This window comes from Triticum aestivum, chromosome 3A (assembly GCF_018294505.1).
Source record: "Triticum aestivum cultivar Chinese Spring chromosome 3A, IWGSC CS RefSeq v2.1, whole genome shotgun sequence".
Lineage (NCBI taxonomy): Eukaryota > Viridiplantae > Streptophyta > Magnoliopsida > Poales > Poaceae > Triticum > Triticum aestivum.
In genome coordinates, this window is record NC_057800.1 from 535,026,270 (window position 1) to 535,047,892 (window position 21,623).

Below are 21,623 nucleotides of genomic sequence, written 5' to 3' on the forward strand. Positions count from 1 at the left end.
AATTTAGCATCATGTCTTGACCATATCACATCACAACAAGCCTTGCAAAAACAAGTTAGACGTCCTCTACTTTGTTGTTGCAAGTTTTACGTGGCTGCTACGGGCTTCTAGCAAGAACCGTTCTTACCTACGCATCAAAACCACAACGGTTTTTCATCAAGTGTGTTGTTTTAACCTTCAACCAAGGAACCGGGTGTAGTCAAACTCGATTCAACTAAAGCTGGAAGAAACAGACACCCACTAGCCACATGTGTGCGAAGCACGTCGGTAGAACCAGTCTCATGAACGTGGTCATGTAATGTCGGTCTGGGGCCGCTTCATCCAACAATACCGCCGAATCAAAGTAAGACGTTGCTGGTAAGCAGTATGACTATTATCGCCACAACTCTTTGTGTTCTACTCGTGCATATAACATCTACGCATAGACCTGGCTCGGATGCCACTATTGGAGAACGTAGTATTTCAAAAAATTCTACGATCACGCAAGATCTATCTAGGAGAAGCATAGCAACGAGCGGGGAGAGTGTGTCCACGTACCTCGTAGACCGAAAGAGGAAGCGTTAGTAACGTGGTTGATGTAGTCGAACGTCTTCGTGATCCAACAAATCCAAGTTTGAACGTACACACCTCCGCGATCAGCACACGTTCAGCTCGGTGACGTCCCTCAACTCTTGATCCAGTTGAGGCCGAGGGAGAGTTCCGTCAGCATGATGGTGTGGTGACGGTGATGATGAAGTTACCGGCGCAAGGCTTCGCCTAAGCACTACGACGATATGACCGAGATGTGTAACTGTGGAGGGGGGCACCGCACATGGCTAAGAGAAACTTTGGTGTGTCTTTGGGGTGCCCCCTCCCACGTATATAAAGGGGGAAGGAGAGGTGGCCGGCCCTAGGGGGCGCGCCATGGGGGGGAGTCCTACTTGGACAATCGGTCCAAGTAGGATTCGGTCCCCCCTTTCCTATTGGAGTAGGAGAAGAAGAGAGGAGGACGAGGAAGAGAAGGAAGGAGGGGGGCACCACCCCACCCCTAGTCCAATTCGGACCCAAGGGGGAGGAGGCACGCGGCCTGCCCTGGCATCCCCTCTCTCTCTCCACTAAGGCCCATCTAGGCCCACTAGTTCCCGAGGGGGGGGCGTCCGGTAACCCTCTGGCACTCCGGTTTTCAACGAAATCATCCGGAACACTTCCGGTGTCCGACTATAGCCGTCCAATATATCAATCTTTATGTCTCGACCATTTCGAGACTCCTCATAATGTCCGTGATCATATTAGGGACCCCGAACTACCTTCGGTACATCAAAACACATAAACTCATAATACCAATCGTCACCGAACGTTAAGCGTACGGACCCTACGGGTTCGAGAACTATGTAGACAGGACCGAGACTCATCTCCGGTCAATAACCAATAGCGGAACCTAGATGCTCATATTGGTTCCTACATATTCTACGAAGATCTTTATCGGTCAAACCGCATAACAACATACGTTGTTCCCTTTGTCATCGGTATGTTACTTGCCCGAGATTCGATCGTCGGTATCTCAATACCTAGTTCAATCTCGTTACCGGCAAGTCTCTTTACTCGTTTCGTAATGCAACGTCCCGTAACTAACTCATTAGTCATATTGCTTGCAAGGCTTATAGTGATGTGCCAGAGATACCTCTCCGATACACGGAGTGAAAAATCCTAATCTCGATCTATGCCAACTCAACAAACACCATCGGAGACACCTGTAGAGCATGTTTATAGTCACCCAGTTACGTTGTGACGTTTGATAGCACACTAAGTGTTCCTCCGGTATTCGAGAGTTGCATAATCTCATAGTCATAGGAACATGTATAAGTTATGGAGAAAGCAATAGCAATAAACTAAACGATCATCGTGCTAAGCTAACGGATGGGTCAAGTCAATCACATCATTCTCTAATGATGTGATCCCGTTTATCAAATGACAACTCTTTGTCCATGGCTAGGAAACTTAACCATCTTTGATCAACGAGCTAGTCAGGTAGAGGCATACTAGTGACACTCTGTTTGTCTATGTATTCACACATGTACTAAGTTTCCGGTTAATACAATTCTAGCATGAATAATAAACATTTATCACGATATAAGGAAATATAAATAACAACTTTATTATTGCCTCTAGGGCATATTTCCTTCATGTTGCTACTCATATCCCATTGATGAAGGTGTGCTGAATATCCGGACCTAATACCAAATGAACATCGCACCAAATACTAACATCTATAACTGGATGCCCCAACCCAGCCACACACCGGGACTGGGTCCCATACCGGACCAACACACTCTCAGAGGCTGCCGCCGCCATCTTCCTCCAGTCCTTCTCTAGAGCAGAAACTGACTCATCGACCTTGCCTGGCCTGCCGTCAACGCCACCACGATGCCAGAGAACTCCACCATCATGCATGTATCCGTCCACACGCGCCCGTCGCCGAACTTCCACAGCACCATGCCACCGGGATCCGCCGTCGGCCTTGCGGTGGATGAGACACCACTCTTCCACTTGTCCTGTCCAACCAGTACTTGCTCCAAAATGATGCCCTCAGGAGGGACAACGACATTAAAGATACCATCATCGTCCGATCCTGTAGATCCAGATCTAGGGTTCCCCCGGAGCATCACGAGTGGGGTGCCACGACCTACAACAACAATGCCTCGAGAAGGGAACGACGTCATAGACACCGCCATGACCGATGTCGGCAGGATTTTCATCGGAAGTCGCGTCCCCCCCGACCTCGCAGCTGGCTGGAATCGAACGGAGCCTCGCCGTGGAGATGAGGGCCGCCGTCGGCACGCCAGCAGGGAGCCTCCAGCCGCCCTTCACCGGTCCTCCTCGTGCCACCGGCCGGCCAAGGCCGTACCGAGACGGATCTGGATAGGACGCCAGATCCGCAGCCATCAAAGCCACCCATGCACCCGCGGTCGCCACACCGCCGGCCATGTAGGTTCCCATCGCCGCCGTGCAGCAGGGGCGCCACCCTGACTGCTGCCCCCGACCTTCCCGCGTGAGATGCCGCCGCCGCCTCACAGGTTCTGCCACGGCGACCACCCGCCCAGAATCTGCGATGCAGGGCCTGCCGCCACCGCGGCTCTTGCCGGCAGCAACAGCGGCTGGAGATGGAGGAGCGGGGAGGGGCTGGCGGCGGGGGATCGGGGGCCGCCCGAGGGGAGGCGACGCGAGGGGGAGGGGAGGGGGAGGGGGAGCAAAAAGAGGAACTCATGTCCGGCTGTGGATGCTCTAACCACGCATGAACGCCACCGCGCCATGCGTTATGCACAAGCAGGAAGCGAGCTAGGCACCGGGGGATTCCGTGTAGGAAAGACGGCCGCTACGCTCGATCCGCACCATGGCCGCATGGCGTCGGTAGTCGGTCCCAGGTTCGCGTTCCGTTGTTCCGCCAGTTCGTCGAGCTTGATGAAAAGTATCTCTCCATTACTCACTGCTGGTCTTTCTGAGCCTACCACGATGAGTCAGATGACGCGCCGCTGATCCCATTGGCGATTCGTGATTACAGTCGGTTTACGGTCACACTCACTTGAAAGTTAGACGCACTTTTTGAATATATTATAAACAAAATGAAATAATGTGCGTCGACCGACCACAAAAGGAGATCCGCATGCAGATGTTCATCGTGCATGCATGGTGCCATGATCGATCTCTCAAGTGGACGATCGCAGTCGACACCGTACGTAATAACGAATAATATTATCCCAACACCACGTAGGAGATGACCAAGCTAAAAAGGACAATCCAGTCTTCACGGATACACAGTAGATCATTGCTACACAGAAGTATTATTATCTGCGCGTTTCAACAGCCTGAGCTTGTTTATTACAACTGGGTCGTACCATATGTGTGGACTATACTTAAACCAAATGCAAACTATACTTATTTTACCTCTCCGGTCCGATCCACAATCCCAGAGATACAACAGCGAGGTACTACGTCGTACAGTATGATCCAGCCGACGCTCCACGAGAATCCGTATCATATACGGAATACGTAATACGTTGGGTTGGCACGTCGCATGCAGCTGACGCTTGTGTCTAGTGATGGTGCTGCGGGTCTGGGCCGCCGGGCACCTCCCGCTTCCGGGCGGCGTCTCCCTCCAGCCTCCTCGCGCTGTTCCACCTGCCCCGACGGATGCCACCGCCGGCCGCGGCAGCGTAGACGACGTCCGGCACGGCGCGAGCTTCGGTCGGCGTGGCCACGAGCCCCGCGCTGACGATCAAGAGCATGCAGAGCACGACAGCGCCGACGCGGGCCGCCATGGATGATGGATGGAGTTAGCTAACGTTAAACTGCGAGACGAGATGCGTACACGTACGTAGGTGCTCGGTGCGTATCTAGCTAGGCAGTAGTAGTACAAGGTGTGTGCTGAACTGCTGGTGCAGAGATGTCCTTCATTGGCCAGGCGCCGCTCTCTATTTATAGGACGAGGAGCTCGACGAGATGGATCATACCGGCAGTTACAACGTGGGCCCGGGTCCGGCCGTTGTTGCGGATAATTGGTGGGGGTGGAACCACCGCGCGCATTGTGTGCCTGCCTCTGCCTAGGACAAAGAGGGCCACGTAGGGGTGGTGTTGGAGTAGTGTTGGATGAACCTGGTGTGATCCTGTCCGAGTGGCCACCATTGCCACCGGCTAAGAAGATGTGCGTCCATCATAATTGATCCTCCATCTTTTCCCCCTTTCTGCATTAGCATATGCTCCGTGTCCGTGCTTGCCTACGCACGCCATCAGCCAATGTTCATCTCCTATGTTCCGGTCGACGCTGGCCTCTTGCTTACTTAATTGCCCACAATAATCCACTCCACATGCATCAGTGCGCCAATAAGCAGGGAGGGATGCAACCGCCGCTCTCAGCTCTCATCGTGTATGTGGACGATGTATCCAAGAATGAAAGGATATAAGCCACGATTTGAACTACTGAAAGTAGCTAGCTGACGTGTCGACTGTCTGCTTCTGGAAACTGGAATAATGCGTGCTCCTGAGAATTTCCATGATATTTGACAATGTATGGTGCCCAGCGTTTAGGAATACATGCATGCATGAACATAATCTTTATAAGCTTTTGACCGCAGATATGCTTAAACGTGGGTAGCATATATATCGTGTCTTCATACATTTGTGGCTACTTGAGATGATTCTACTAGCCCAATGTGCCAAAGCCAGTCAAAGGAGGACAATAATGCAAAAAAGAAACTCTTCAAGTTTTCCAAATGGATAATATGCTACTGTACCGAATTTGGCAACAAAAGTCATGACATACCATCATATATTAAATACTTTTCTTGATAACGTCTGAAATCAATGGTCAAGGGAGAGTTGACGTCCAAATTGAACAAAGGCAGAATATGTACATACAGAACCTCCTAAGCAGCACCCGCAGCATTTTGATTTACCCTGTTCACTTTTATAAGACGTTGTAGAAATTTGAGACAACTGCAAAACAGCTCAATTTCAGTTGTCCGAAACGACTTATAAAAGTGAACGGAGGGAGTACAAAAGGTTACCACGAGCACCAGGGAGGTTAAGCATCCCTTGAACCAGGGTGGGCTGGGCTGGGAGAGCACCTTCAGCTCTAGACAACTGAGTGATGCCCTGTTGCCAATGGCATGCTCAGTAGTGAAGTGGAACTTTCTTTAGGCACTGACTTATGCCTAACATGTCACCACTGCCATGTCATGAATTTATAAACTTCAATTAAGTTATCCAGAACACATGGTGGAAAATTCACACCAATGATATATTCAACATTGATCAAAGAGATGGTTAACAAAAAAAGATTGTTGAAAAAAAAAACAATAGCAATGGTACAGACCTAGAGCATTCTACCATTGGATGGATCTCAACCATCAATTTTCCCTATTTCTGCGGTCTTAGAATCCTATGGACCAAATAGTCCCCACGGCACCACATCTTTTGACGTTACATTGTGATGTCACTGACTTCATCATTCTAGTATCTAGACCATCAGATGAAAGAAGAATATAGACAAGATGGCATAAAATACTGAATCCTAGGGAAATTAAAACACACAAGTTAGTGATAGAAGCTGTTGGTAGCACCACAGTAAAAATGCAAGAATTTTTCTGTAGTATTAGGTGCATGGCATAGTTATCATAGAGACAAAGAAAATATCAATGTGGTGGGCTTAATGGGATTTTTTCTTTGAAATTGTATACAAAGTAGACCATGGGAAAAGTTCCTATGGTTTCTAATCCTAAGAAGGTAACAAGCTCTTTAGGAAAATTTCTACAGAATTGAGTCCTCCAGAATTCCTACGAAATTCTTTTGAACCAAACCAATGTTCACACCGAGAATCCAGTAAGCTCCGTGGAGGGAGAGCTCCTACCTTAGGTGTGCATTTTCCAGTCACAGAGAACAAATTGTGACGATATGCAGGTAGACATCAGTCAGTAGTCACAGTTGCAATCTGCATCAAGGTGTCGTACCAAGGACAATGCCAGTTTATCTGCCTACAATTCAGAGATACACTAAGTACCTTGCAACACGCATAAGATATGGCAGCAACCAAAATTAATCAGAATTTAAAATCGTTAGACATGTACTATCTAGTAAAGCTAGATCTTCCTTCAACTGTCAATCTTTGCAATCCCAGCTTGATACGGAGGTCATGATATCTCAACCCACCAGCCATTGGATTAGATAATGCTTTGAATTCTTTGACCAGATCACCTTTATAGTACCAGGACAACAGTGCCTGGTCATCATTCAATTAGTAAACGCGAACCGTTGGAGCTACGTAGACAATGCCTAGTGGAATGAAAAGCAATAGCCAATATAAGCCCATGCTTCGGTATTATATAACCCATATTTTGCTACTAATGTGCATGCTTCGTCAAAAGCCTGTGTACCTCTGATAATTAGTTAATGCCTCTGTGCTGACTCGTACTTTATCATCTTTGCAACCGATTTGCCACAGCCTAACGACCTTGGCTGACTAATCCATGATGCTAAGAGGCGCCTCACAAGAACTTGTTTATGAAAAAGGAATCCACGTTTCAGATACTCATTGAGCAGGAAACACACCTGGTGACAGCAGCCTCACTATACTAATCATTATAAATGCATTGGTCTGGTATGATCATGCAGATCACCATCAATTAGATTCACAAGTCAAGCATAGTAAATAGGAGGGGATCTTACTGAACACGTTCCTGTCATTTTTCACATTTTCATAGGCTGCAAGTGGCTACCACACCTTGGTATTTCAAGAACAGCCTTTCTCCTTTTACTCTCCTTTTGCCTGTGAATTGAAACATTTCATTAGGTACAGAAAGTCAACCACCAAACCCAGTAGATTCCTAATGCTCAATAAACTCTATGCCATGAGATCATCTTCATTTCTCATATTCCATTTCTTACCTGAATAATTGAATTCAGTCACTGTACAATATTTCTTCAGATATTTCTAACTAGGTACACACTTCCATTTTTCTTTGTGGACCTTCACACCACCTTTGCAACTTTCACAAAGAATGACGACCAGTTTCAAATTCTAACTGCCAAAGTGAACATTTCATTGACCATATGGAGGTTGGATCTTTAAGGGCCACATATTCAGGTCAACTGGAATAGAAGCCATCCTTTTCTCCTCCTCCATGTTGCACAATTCTGACCATGAAGGTAACAACATGGACGCGGAACACCTCTTGCTAGTTTGCAACACCATGCAGAAAGAGCAAGGCATTTTCCTTCTGTAGTTAGCCACTAGATGATGACAGAACACAAAGCCAAACCAAAGGAACTATGGAAGGGAGCAAAGAAATGCCGACCCACAATGAACCACCAACCAGAAAAGATTCATCAAATGAGGACGTTTCCAATCAACACCCTTCATCATAGATATAATGGAGCGAACAAAAGAGGTGAAGTGGTTGATAAAGGTGCCCAGCAATCACATATCCTCCATTACTAGGTTGTTCAAACATATGAATTAAATGATACTCCCTCTGTAAACTAATATAAGAGCGTTTAGATCACTACTTTAGTATTCTAAACGCTCTTATATTAGTTTACGGAGGGAGTAGCTTACATTACTGTAACAATATCAACACTATGTGCAACCAAAATTCATTTGATATCTAGTATGGTCTAAATATTAATTTGGCAACAACCATTTTCTGAATTCATGTGAGAAAACACCCACCTCCATTGTTTACCAAGACCATCACTAGCTAAACACTTGAGTATCTAGCATGCCATATGTATTGCATCCTTGGATGAATGTGCGCCAAATAATAGTACTCGGGCGGAAAGGCATGCCTCTAATCACAGAGTCAGCTTGCTTTAAATGACCACACTTGCATAGCATGTCCACCACACAAATGTAATGCTCCATCCCAGCTTCAGTTGAGTAATCAGCTTCCATACGTTTGAATATCTCCATTCCCTTCTGCACAAGTCCTCCATGTCTACAAGCTGAAAGGACTGCCAGAATTGCTACCTTGTCAGGTTTGACAGCAGCCCCTTCCATAGCTTTAAACCATGCCAGGGCCTTACGAGAAAAACCGTTAAGTGCAAGGCCTGAAATCACAGCTGTCCATGAGATTACGTTCCTATCTTCCATTTCCTCAAAGGCTTTCAGACAGTCTTCAATTCTACCACATTTAGCATACATATCTAGCAACATATTATTAGTACGAGTGTCTGAGCACCCATAACTGGTCTTGGTGATTACCCCATGCACCAGCCTACCAAGAACAAGGCTGTTAACTTTTGTACAAATACTCAGCAAGCTCACAGCTACATAGTTATCAAAATGATGCCCCAAAATTCTCATCTGTCTGAAATGTCCAAAAGCTTCAGCATAATCACCATTCCTTGCACAAGCAGTAATAAGTATGCTCCATGAAATAGTATCACTCGTTTTCGGATGTAAGAGTAGCTCCTTGGTCTCTTGGTACATGTGAGCTCTATTATATGCCCCAGCTAAAACATTCATGGAGACATTACAGGAGTCAGGATCCAATGTAACTCCATAAGCGAGGGCATCAGAAACAAAGCCATGTGAGACATAGGAAGATATAATAGCACTTGAAACATAGTCATTACCGTCATAACCCAGTTTTATGACCAATGAGTGAATCTGATGCACATCCAACAGTGATGGATCCTTGAGCAAGGAAGAAAAGGTAAATTCATTTGGGCTAATCCCTGATTGCAACATATCTCTCAGAATCATAAACAGAGTTGGAAAATCACCATCTGACTTGATAGAAAGCAGAGCATTCCAACATGCAGTGCTCTTATGAGGAACCTCTTTGAGTACTTTAAGAGCGTCCCTCCTACTAACACATTTGTTGTAGAAATCAACCAGTGAAGTACTCACAAATACTGTCGTGTTGAGGTTATGCTTGATAGATTTGGCGTGAACAGACTTCCCATGCTCCTGTGCATTTATACTGGTGCCAGCGTAAAGAACACTGGAAAATGTAGTTTCATCTGGAGAAACACCCTGATGATGCATCGCTGAGAAAAGCTCAAAAGCTCTCCCTGGGAAGTTACTCCTAGCGAAAGCAGTGATCATTGTATTCCACGAAACCACATCTCTGAACATCAAACCATTAAATAGCTTCTCTGCCGCGCAAACTGTGCCACAAGTACAGTAACAATTCAGCAACGAGTTAGCAACTGCCGAGAAGGAATCCATTGCGGTTTTGATGGCAAGCCCATGAACTGGGTCCGGTGACACAAGTGCAGGAAAGACCGCAACGAGAGAGCCTTCAGACAAGCCATCGCTGCTCCTCACGAGTTCCCTGAACCAAAACACGGCGTCCTGGACATGCCCATGCTGCGCGAACGAAGAGACGAGACAGTTCCAGGTGACGACGCTCCGTGCGGGCATTTCGCCGAACAGGTCGAGCGCCTCGCCGAACCGTCCGTGCCGCGCGAAGAAGCCCAGCAGCACCGTCCCGGAGTACGGGTCGCTATGGAGCAGGCCGCGCTTGAGGATGTGCGGGTGCAGCTGCGCGGCGCGGCGGGGGCACACGGAGGGCGAGGAGAGGATCGGCGCGAAGGTGAACGCGGTCGGGGCGACGCCCGCGGCGAGCATGCGCGCGAGCAGCGAGAAGGCGTCGGCCGCGCGGCCGGCGCGGGCGCGGGAGGCGATGAGGGAGTTGAAGAGGGAAGGGGGCAGCGGCGGGTCCGGGTTCGGCATTCCGTCGTGCGGGAGGTGGGCATGGCGTGAGGCGAGCAGAGGACCGATCGACCGAGGCCGTCGAGTCGGGCGGGAGTCGGGAGAACGGGCGGCTGCGATGGTGAATGCGAGCTGTGTTGGCGTGGAGGGGGTTCAACTGTGGCTGGCCGGAGTGGAACAAGTTGGTGGAAGTTGGCCTCTCCGGCTCCGGCCGCCGAGGGCAAGGGAAGAGCGCTGGAGAAGAGGACCGCCGGAAAATGCTATTTGACGCTGAAGCGGCCAAACATAGCTCTGTTCATACGCAGAGCTATGGGCCGGTTTTGTTCTTTTTATTCCTTTTCTGTTTCTTTTTTTCCTGTTCCTTATTTTACTTTTCCCTTTTTTTCATTTAAAAACGTGCTTTTTAAGGAAATCTCATGAACATTTTTAAATTCAGGAAGTTTTTTTTATTTCGTAAACTTTTTTCAATCCGTGAAATTTTTTAAATACATGGAATTATTTTCAAATTCAAGAAAATCCTAAACATTTTCCGAAATTTTGAACTTTTTTCTTCAAATTCATGTTCTCTAACTCGAAATCATTAGTTGAGGAGTACTCGTTACAAAGATCACTCCCTTCTCCCCATGTTGCGACAAGTGGCGCGCTGCACGTGCGTCACTTGTCACAATCTGGGAGTTTTCTCTTTTTTCGTAGATCCGTTTATTCAAAATATTTTATCTCTTAAACCGTGCGTCCAAATCTCAAACCGTTTTCACCGTTGGATTCCTCGCGTCGAGATCTTCAAAACTATATCCCATGTTGATAGGTTTTTGACGAACTTTTTTTCACCAAAAAAACCAGACGAAAAAACCGAACCAGGAGCACGGGTTTTTTCTATTTTCAAAAGAGGCACGCCTGTGCCTCTTGTGAAAGCACAACTGTGCCTCTCGCGGAAGCAAAAAAGAAACATAAAACACAGTTTTCCCGTTTCCGAGAGGCACGGCCATGACTCTCATGAAAATCACAACCGTGCCTCTTGCGGAAGCAAAACCATGCCTCTCGCGGAAGAAAAAAAATAAAAAATGCGTTTTTTTTTTGAAAGCACAACCATGCCTCTCACGGAAGTAAAACCGTGCCTCTCACGAAAGGAATAAAAACAGAAATTACGTTTTTTTCGTTTTCGAGAGGCACGGCCGTGACTCTCGCGAAAGCACAACCGTGCCTCTCGCGGAATCAAAACCGTGCCTCTTGCGGAAGGAAAAGAAACAGAAAACGCGTTTTTTTTTGTTTCTGAAAGGCACGGCTGTGACCCTCGCGAAAGCAAAACCGTGCCTCTCATGGAAGAAAAAAAATAGAAAACGCATTTTTTTCATTTTCGAAAGGCCGTGACTCACGCGAAAGCACAAACGTGCCTCTCGCGGAAGCAAAACCGTGACTCTCGTGAAAGAAAAAAACGTGTTTTTTTCGTGCAATTTTTTTTGAATTTTTTTATCCAAAAGCTAAGGAAAACCGAATCGTCGAAAAAACCCGAAAAGGCGATTTAAAAAGTCAAAAACGTGTGCGGAAAAAATAAAAAATCGAAGGGAGCGTCCAGAGCGCGCACGTGACGGTCGGCTGAAAGCGCGCCACGTGACGCTGATCGTTGCGAGGCTCCCGAAAAAGGGCTCGTTAACTAATTGCTCTCTTTCTAACTTAAGAAGCTTTCCAACTAATAAAAAACATTTATCTGCTGGCTGGAGAGGCTTCGAGCGAGCACTGGCTACTATTTAGGCGCCATAAGCATCAAATAAGAGCTCGCAGAACCGCCATCCCAGTGACTGGTGTATCTTTGGACTTTGGAGGCCCATGGAGGCGTCCTTTCCCCCATATTGGGCTCTAATTTGTTGGGTCAGGCCATGGACCCAATTTCTTTAAAATTTATACGATGTTGTACTTATTTAAACTGAAATTACTAATTGAAGGGTACATTTTGCAAAGGTCACTCTCACCTCCCCTTGTTGTGACAAGTGACGCACTACATGTGTGTCACTTGTCGCAATTAGACGGTTTTGGTGGGATGAAATCCCACCGGAGAGAGGGTGGGTTTATTTGTCTTTTTTTGTAGATTAGGTTTTCAAAGTGATTTATCTCTCGAACGGTGCGTCTAAATCGTGAACCGTTTCCACTATTGTGTTTTGCGTGTCAAAACTCGACTCCATGTTGATAGATTTGAAGAACTTTTTTTGATCTAAATACATGCTCTAAAACTATACTAACACGTCCTTCAAAACTTGTACTAACTGGCTTCACTTTTTGTGGGGAAGCATAGTTGTGGTTATATAGTTTTGCTTTCACGCGAGAACAACAACTGTGCTTCACTATCAGGGAAGTACACTTGTGTTTTTTCACGCGAGCAGCACATTTGTGCTTTCACACAAGAAGCGCAATTGTGCTTTCCCGCGGAGCCACAACTCTGCTCCGAGCTCGTGACAGGTAAGAAAAAACAAAGAAACAAAAAACCAGGAAAACCCAAAAACCAAGAAAAACACAAAAATGAAGAAATGAAGAAAAAATGTTGCGTTGTGGAAGCAACCAGCACATGCCACATGGTGGCGCTTGGACGGGCCACATGGCATGCTGGGCCAGTCCCGCACTAGCAAAAGTGCCCCACACAAGGGGCACCCTCCAATTAGTTGTTCCCTATTAAAACATATTTGTACAAAATAGTTATAAATTGAAATTTTGGTTCAAAATATATTGATTACTTAAACTTTGCTAGAAAACCTAATTCATATTGTACTATTAGTGTGGGGAGAAAGAGTATCTAGCTAGGGACATACTTTGATGAAAACGAGAGAGTAAGCATTGATCCTGTATCTAACACACTATACCCTAAAGTAACTGTATTCACTAAATCATGCATTCTATATTGTATATCAAATAAGATTTTTTTTGGCATTTTGGTTGTTTAATATGGTGAAAATGCATCTCTTAGATAATCTTACCGAGGTTTTGATGCTTTATAACAGAACCATTGAGCGAACTAACATTTTTATTGAATATTTAAGATTAGCCAATGGCTTTAAAGTGGAACATCAAACTTGATGAAAGATCCGAAACCCAAAGTCCTAGAGAAACCACTCTACCCATCTCAATTCTCAATTTCACTAGATTAGGGTGCATTAGATGTTCAATACTATTGTGTCAACTAGCAAGGTGCACCCAAAAAGCACTTTATCCGGGCATCTAGGTGAATTTTGTGTGTGCAGCCACATTTACCTTTCTCCCTACGGATATTAGTTGGTGGTACTGCAGGGTATAAGAAGTTTTAAAAATATATTCTTGAGAGAATAGTGTTCCACATTTTGAACAACAGAGTTATGACCGGCTACAAGATAAATAAAATTGAAAGACCAAAGGCCTATCTTAGGGCATCTTCAAGGGTATGTATCTAATTACATCCTCTGCTTGAATGTGAACGTCCCTACTTGTCCAGATTTTTAGTGGTACCCAAGAGCGTCCCTTACTTGTTTGATTTTTTGTCAAACTGAAATTTTCACATTTTCAACATTCAACAACAATTCAATGATAGATATAGCGTGCATTCAACAACAACAAAAATCAAAAATTATGCATGACAAACAATTCAACAAAAGTTCATAATACATATTCAATAGATTGAGTGAATCGATGTTCACCACGATTTCCATGGCGCACATTGATGTTGCTATGCATCATGCGAACCCACTTCGCCGCATTCGCATACATGATGCTAGTGTCGATTGATGCCCTCTTTGCAACAATGTTCTCAAGTTCTCAAGTTCAACCTTTTTTGATTGTATCTTCATGAATTCTTGGAACCTCTCTTCCTTCTTTATTTATTTTTTTGCACTTGGTATCTATTTGTTGGACATGATGGTCCTAGCATGGGGATGGGTGGGGGTTCGGGTGAGGTCCAGGTGGGGATGGGGTGTCCATACCTAGGTAGCGAACAATTCAGATGTCCACCATTTATGCCCTTCATTTGACACGAGAGTGGGGGATTCTGGATAGTCCGGGCAATTAGGGGAGCCCCTTTGATTATTTATTTTTGTCGGAAAACACAAGAGAAAAGGGGAGCATCTTTTTTTAAAGCACAACACATGCATAGACGCGCACAAATTCACACTACCCTTATAAGCATCTCATAGTTGACGGACACATTTTACCACTCAAACATAACATCGGTAAGCTTAAAATAAACCCAGGAAACATGTGTGTACCCGAGTCTAGTTTGTAACTTGAACTCGGATTGATTGATCCCACACAAGAATCTAACCATCTGAAGTATACTTAGTTTGTGCTCGGGGTACAAGAAGAGGGAGGGTTATTGGAACCGGGCTCGGCCTCTTAAATTAATTATCTTTTCACCAAGGAGTGAGTACAACCATACATCTATATCAAAGTTCCACACTGCGTATCTTATCTATCTATCCTTAAGGGCAGCAATACAACATTGTGCACAGTAAACTATCATCAGTATCTTTGATCATATCACGTAGCCATTATGAAAATGCCGTCCTACTATCCAGTGAATATTAATTATGGAATGCACGGGAAGGCGTAAGTTCGGGGACGGCTTGACCAGTCTCTTGCTAGCTAGCTTAATAGGCCATTAGTTGTTACTTTTTTTTTGAGGGAAAGTTGTTACTTTGTTGGGCTACAAAACCTCGCTATCTTGCTGGGCCATGTATGTTTTCGCGGCAAACGGACAATGGCCGGTGCAATCGGCCATTCAAAACCTCACCTTTTGTTTCTATCATCTTATCACCCTAATTCCAATCTTAAATTATTTTTTTGGCCACACCTAATTCTGCCATGCATGCATCAAGATAGCTGCATTTATGCTTCTGTAGATAGCGGAGTAAGATGCACTCATGCTGCATCTTCTTAAATGATGCTGTCAGTTGGCAGATCAATGCAGGCTACTCCCTCTGTTCCTAAATATAAGTCTTTGTAGAGATTTCACTATAGACTACATACGGAGCAAAATGAGTGAATCTACACTCTAAAATGCATCTATATACATCCGTATGTGGTTCATAGTGAAATATCTACAAAAACTTATATTTAGGAACGGAGGGAGTACTAGCCAGTGGACGCTCTTTTGTGTTCTTTTTAGCCGACCTGGTAGTACAAACAGTGCAATGTTGATGTTGTTGTCCTCGCTAATGTTAGGTAGCCTGATTGTATACACATTGGCGATGCTCCTGATACGGATGAGGATATGCTAGACATGGAGAATTTGGGCGACACATTGGCGACGGGATTATATAGAACTGGTTTTTAGCCAATTTTTAGTAAAATCGGTTTTATCAATTGTTATATGTGTAACCAGCTTATGAAAAAAGATGTTTGGACTAGAAAAAACTTAGGATCAATTTGTCACGTTCCTTGCTTGGTTTGGATAGGCTTTTCGCCCACATGCATCAACGAGTTTGTTGAGAAAAGGACGGGCGTAGAGAAAAAGTTAGCGTTGAGTATATGCATATTGCGTTTTTAGAAAAACAACTAATCTTCATTTTTTCCATATACCCGAAATCTTGGATTATGGAAAACCAGATTTCCTATATTCACGGATTAGATAGAGTTGCCAAACAGGATTTTAGTTTGTTATGTCATTTTCCTAATTTGTGGAGAACCAGTTCTCTACATATCACGTATCCAAACAACGCGTAAGGGATGGAAACAAGATTGCTAATGGGGTCTGTGCCCCTAGCGTGTCCGGCCCCGAAGGTGCGTGGGAACCCACAGGCAGCCCCTGGACCTTCCCTTTTGCGGGAGTTCATCCCTCATAAAGTTGCCTTCGCCTGATGTTTTCCAGATTTATTTAGTTTGGGAAGGTCCTGGAATCACCAACACAAAAGAATGCAATTCTTCCCTTTGAAAATTTATTAGTAGGTTGGTCAAAAAATTATAAAGTATTGCATAAAATGATAAGAAATATGCAAGAAAAGTTAGAAAGTTATAGATACGGATGCATCAAGGCTCAAGACAAAAGGGTGTGTACCAAAAAAGTGGGGCAACGATCGAGGTCAGAGCAAGACGCGAGTGCAAAAAGGCCAGGTATTTCGGTGTTGTCGATGTTCTGAGTCTCACAGTATCGTCGAATGACGACTAATTTGTTTAGAGGGGATGCAAGTGGTGGATCGAGATGGTAGCACACAAAACACATGATCTACCTAGGTTCAGACCCTCCCTGCTGAGGTAACACCCTAGTCCTGTCTGCTTGGGTTGCATTGCTCGAGTGCTCACCGACAATCAGGAAGATCACTCAAGATTTTGTCTTGGGTGTGACAGCCGAGGAGGAGGAAAGGGCAGGTGGAAACCCTAGCACTAGATGGCCCTAGAGAATCTTGGACCCCCCCCCCCCCCCGAGAGTTGTCGTAACTTGCCTTATATACCTAGCCGAGCTACGGTTACATGATTCAGGCCATACTAAAGGTGGGCTCCTGCCACCAGGTTGAGTCGGACCCTGTTATGCCCTAGTAGGTTAGTGCTGCCTTGACTCCCAAGCAGACGTGGCATCCACCTTTTCACCTAGGCGTGATTGGCTGATTCTCATGCTCGGAGATAACTTTGGCAGCCCTTTGCCTGGCTAGCAGTACCCAAGTGTCATATCCTTGTCAGGCATGGTCGGAGAGATTTGGGAACTTGACTACATCATAAACAAGATCATCCATGTTCCGTGTTTGATAGGTGAAAGATGTTGATTTCAATATTGAAGATCACGACCTCTCTGCGGTGGCTTTACCTCCACCGACCACTAGTGTGTCTAAGCAAGTCAAATAGACCCCTCCAAAAGATGAGCTATGTGCATTGGACGAAGTATGTTATTTAGTTGTAGTATGATTACATTTAGTTGAAGTATGCCATTATTGTATATTGATCATCATTGTAAATGTTGCTTATACTAAGAAAAATGAGAGAGGAATTGCCGAGGTGACAAAGAAAGATGTGCCAGATGGCGCCAAATAAAAAGTAAAAGTAAATAATGATGAGTGAGAGAAGGAGCAACACCACTTTTCTCTGTAAGAAACATAAAGTTTATTGCACCGATGAATTTACTTCATTGCATTGTAAATTTATTTTTTTAAATAGCTTCATGGCATCATCATACTACATGGGGAACGTATCTTATAGGACTTGGCTTGTATATTTACTCTAATGATGAGCCCTCAAGTTGTTTAGGTCTTTGTGAGCAACCAAGTTAGATGCACCGCACTTAGGCCATTGGAGAGATCCTTAGTCACTTTTGTATGAATGCACACATACAATATGGTAACACTATAGTATGTTATGATAAAAGATGGAGGGATGCAGGAATGAAAAAAAACTCATGGGTTTAGAGTTATATGATCTATGGGAGTATGATGAGCCTATAACTTAAATCTAGGGTTGGGTTTACCTTAAAAAAATCAATAGATAGTCGTGTTGGTCATTGGGAATTCAATCATAAGTACATGTGTTGTTTAACCACATTGTGAGATAATCCTGAGGTAAGATTGTACATAAATCACATTGGTAGAATAGTGAGATGCATATTTTACACTGTCTCTAGACTTTGTCCATAAAATATGGGAAGAAGTTACATAAACACCTATCAACTTAAGTTCTAGTAAAGTAGACAATGTAAGTTCATAGAGGTTGTGTAAGTGGCATGCATGACTGGAGAGGATAGAAGGCCAACCTACTTGCTCCTTAGGTGTTTGACAGTCATTACTTCCACATCCATATTGAAAGTGCTACAATAATCTCTTCCATTTGAGGGTATCAACCGGACCTTCTAACATGAGCCCTATAAACTTCATGGTCTTCTCAAAATGGGCCTATGTACTCCCACAAACCTGGTAATGCCATTGGAGACATGCACAATTTTGACATATGGAAACCTTAAAGAAGTGTTCGAAGAGATAGAGCATGAATATGTTGTTTAGCTTATGACTGACAATGGGTTAGACTTCAAGAAAGCTTGTCTTCAACATGTTGCATAGTATCCTCATATTCCATGGCAGTCTTCTATGGTTCATACAGTTAACCTCATTTGAAGAGATTGGATGGTTTTCAGAGATTGATGCGGTATAAGCGGATCTCTGGATCATTGTGAAATTATTCTACTTTGCGTGCTAAATACATAAGTAAATTGGTACAAAGTTGGTGTGACCTACCACCACAAGATTTTAAACTAACTTTATGATCCCACGAAGCTTCTGAGATAAGCAATAGAAATTCAAGCGTGGATGACATCTCGGGAGTGGACAAAAAGTAGTTAAGAGTTGAGAGCTTGGTTATGTCTACACATGCGCTTGCTTGATAAGTGGAAATATAGTACTTGGATTTCAGAAGTGGTGGTGCGGTGCTTCTCTTTTCCATCATATAGACATTTCATGCTTCCTACCAACTTATACACATTCGGATCTCCGGCAGAGGTGATTGGGTCTTGATACGGTGGTGAAACTGGTGTGCTGGATGATCGGTTCTGGTGTTGTTAGTAGTAGTCGGTGTGGGCTCTGATCAGGCTTTACTTGTCGGCAAGGTCAACACTCCTCGATCTAGAGTGTGAGAACAAGGGCCCTTAAACGTGTCTTGCTAGGCATCATAGCATGGTCCGATAAGCGTTCGATGACGTTGGCACACTTCCCTCTTGTTTCTAATGTTGCTTCATGTCCCAGCCCTTCTTCTCATGCGCTTGTCGATGTGGTATCAAGTTGTTGGTCCTATGTTTGAGCTTCATGGTCCTTGCTGTGTCGAGCACCACTTTGTCCCTTTGTTGATGGCCCTCATAGGCCAGTAGGTGGCCTAATGTTGCCCCTGGATAGAAGCCTTGAATGGGCTCATCACTAGTGCACAGGGTCGCCCGGTGAGCTGATGTTGCGGCTCGCGGTGGGTTGCATGTGGGATTGTTTGTTGGTACTTGCTTAGTGTAGTTTGTTACCATCTTCATGTGCCAGCTTGATCTTTGACGATCAAGCAAAGACAAAAAGGATTACCTCAATACCTTGTATATATCGTTGTGGACATTTGACTTTATTAATTTAAAAATAAGAGCAAGTGAGGACATCAGAAGCACAACTGCATGCATGCTCACTTCGAAGGGAGAATACTAAGCGGATATACTCATGATTTCATGAGGAATTTCTCTCTTTCCGGGTACTTCATTTTCGCGGGGCGCCCGCACGGCCACACTTATGCACACAATGTGCATAGGAATTTATCTGTGGTCTACGCTCACTTCGAAGTTCTAACATGTGGTAATATGTGTTCATGGGTGTCGTCCTTGTAGAAAAAGTTTAAGCTTTTCTTTTTCTAACACACTGTCCTTACGGGAGTTAACCCCATGCATAGATTATCTTCATAACTTTCCAACAGTATCTCCCATATTATTTCAGTGCATACGCACGCGGACGCCAAAACTTTATATTCATATACTTCTACCGAAAGATGGATTTTCCACAAACGATGCAAATCCCTTCCGGCTAAACTAGGTCATCACAGTACATCCGAATCAGAAAGAATACGAATTGCACCCATCAACATCCTACCAACAGCAGCAAAGCAGGACTAGAATATGCAGCCTTGCCCCTTTCCGGCCAATCAAACTTGGTCGATATGAAAGAAACGCACAGCATATGCATATGATAATAGAGTACGTCATTGGAGGATTTGAAATGGACCGGTTAGCAGTCAACTAGTGTTAGACATCTTGAAGGGCCGTCCAACTCCAACCGCTGCTGGAGATCGCAGCATAGGCATGCAGGATGATATGCCCGTACGTACCGGCCGAACTGGCCGACAAATCTGCTCGCCGATAGGCCGCCCCGGAGAAAACGAATTAAACGGACGGCACCAGCTCCGGCCGATCGATTTTATTAAGACTTGGAAAAGCAAAGCGATCCATGGCCTGAATGAAGAGCCGCCGGTACCAACTGGCCGGAGTATTTTTCCATCCCGCTTTTACCTTTTCGTCGAGGACCTGTAGTGTATAGAGATTGTGACGACGCACGTCGCGATGCGGTGACATAGTGGATAGAAATGTAAATTTCAAGATGATATGCCGGCTCAGTCTTTCGGAGGTGCTCATAGAGGTGGGGTGTGCGTGTGTGCATTCATATGGATGAGTGTATGCGCGTGTATATGAGCGCTTGTGTCTGTACTGATGTTCAAAAAAAAGGTACCTGCGGGGTCGATGACACTTACGGATTTAACCGAAGAAAATTAACGTAGGTAGGATAAGAATTTGTGACGGGAAGCACTTCATCCTCCCTCCCGGGCTCAAATAGTTGGCAACACATAGCGCTAAATCGTGTTTGTCTAGATTACTTTGCAATTGGATGGCAGGGAGTGGCTCAGGATGGAAGAGCCGGACAGGCCATAGCAGGGTCTTAACCTCATGTCTGATGGCATGGCTAGAGACATTTTCGACTGCCTCGTCCAGATAAGTTTAGGAGATGGGAAAAGAGTGCCTTTTTGGTGTGATTAGAAAGATAAACGGCTTTTCGGTTCGCGACCTTGCACCCCTGATTGCCCAAAAGGCGAGTAAAAGGATCATCAACAAGCACTCAGTATGTCAATAACCAGAGGTGGATTGCTGACACCATCGAAGATTTATCGGGACAGGGGCAGATTCAGTTGGTTCGGCTTTGGACTATAATGAGCGACATCTCCGTAAACCCTGATGCTTCGGATGCTTTTACTTGGAGATGGACGCCCTATGGTGAACATTCGGTAAAATCCGTTTACAGACTGATGTGCCAAGGAGCTATTAGGTTCTTGGGAGCAACTTGCATATAGAAGTGTTGGGCACCACTCAAATGCATGATCTTTGCATGGTTGGCCTTCCAACATATACTATGGTCCTCTGACCAGCATGTTCGACGTGATCTGCAACTTCAAATGGCTGCCTGCTATGTCTGCCTCCAAGAGGAGGATATTGTTGACCATATCTCAAGCATTGTGTAGCGGCGAGCCCCTGTGCCTACACAGCAGGTCTTGTTGATCATATTATTGAAGAACTTAGTGCTTTAGAGGGGCTGGAGCGGTTTGGAATTAGCGTTTGTTATTTTGGTGGGGTGTTCTTGTTGCACTGTGTGCAGTGTACATAGGATTCTTCTACATTTCTATTGTTGCCTTCTACAAAAATATATGGTACTCCCTCCATAAACTAATATAAGATCTTTTAAATCACTAAAGTAGATGTACTCCATTGGCGTACTCTTGAAAAAGAACTTTGTAGTTCGATAAGACGATAACCTGGTATATTAGATCGATGTCCTGTTCAAATGAGATTCCGGTAGATATCCAGCGTGATGAGAATGTGATGCATCCATTTCTCTTTCTCCCACCAGCTGCATTTGAGCCGTCTCGTGCATCCCCTTCTTACACAAGATATCTCCATCTCCACGACGTATCGTCGCCGCCACAAGCCAGCCACCTCGGT

The 21,623-nt window shown here is 45.0% G+C and overlaps 1 protein-coding gene across 3 annotated transcripts; it reads right to left on the reverse strand.

Moving 5' to 3' along the window:
- Positions 1–5,220: 5,220 nt before the first annotated feature.
- Positions 5,221–10,459, reverse strand: LOC123062089 (pentatricopeptide repeat-containing protein At3g58590). Of its 3 annotated transcripts, XR_006429479.1 has the most exons (3): positions 7,417–10,459; positions 6,383–7,297; positions 5,221–5,701 (listed from the first exon to the last, which is right to left on the reverse strand). XR_006429479.1 is itself a non-coding variant. In XM_044485428.1 (2 exons), the coding sequence occupies exon 1, from the start codon at positions 10,208–10,210 to the stop codon at positions 8,225–8,227; it is 1,986 nt and encodes a 661-aa protein (XP_044341363.1). In that variant the 5' UTR covers positions 10,211–10,459; the 3' UTR covers positions 5,221–7,297; positions 8,201–8,224. The 3 variants fall into 3 exon arrangements, 1 of the variants encoding a protein (XP_044341363.1); XR_006429478.1 differs by having other exon boundaries at positions 5,221–7,297; XM_044485428.1 differs by having other exon boundaries at positions 5,221–7,297; positions 8,201–10,459.
- Between the last annotated feature and the right edge of the window lie 11,164 nt (positions 10,460–21,623).

Excerpts from the sequence above, each read along its gene's own strand:
- LOC123062089 (XM_044485428.1), bottom strand. The coding sequence starts at position 10,210 with ATGCCGAACCCGGACCCGCCGCTGCCCCCTTCCCTCTTCAACTCCCTC.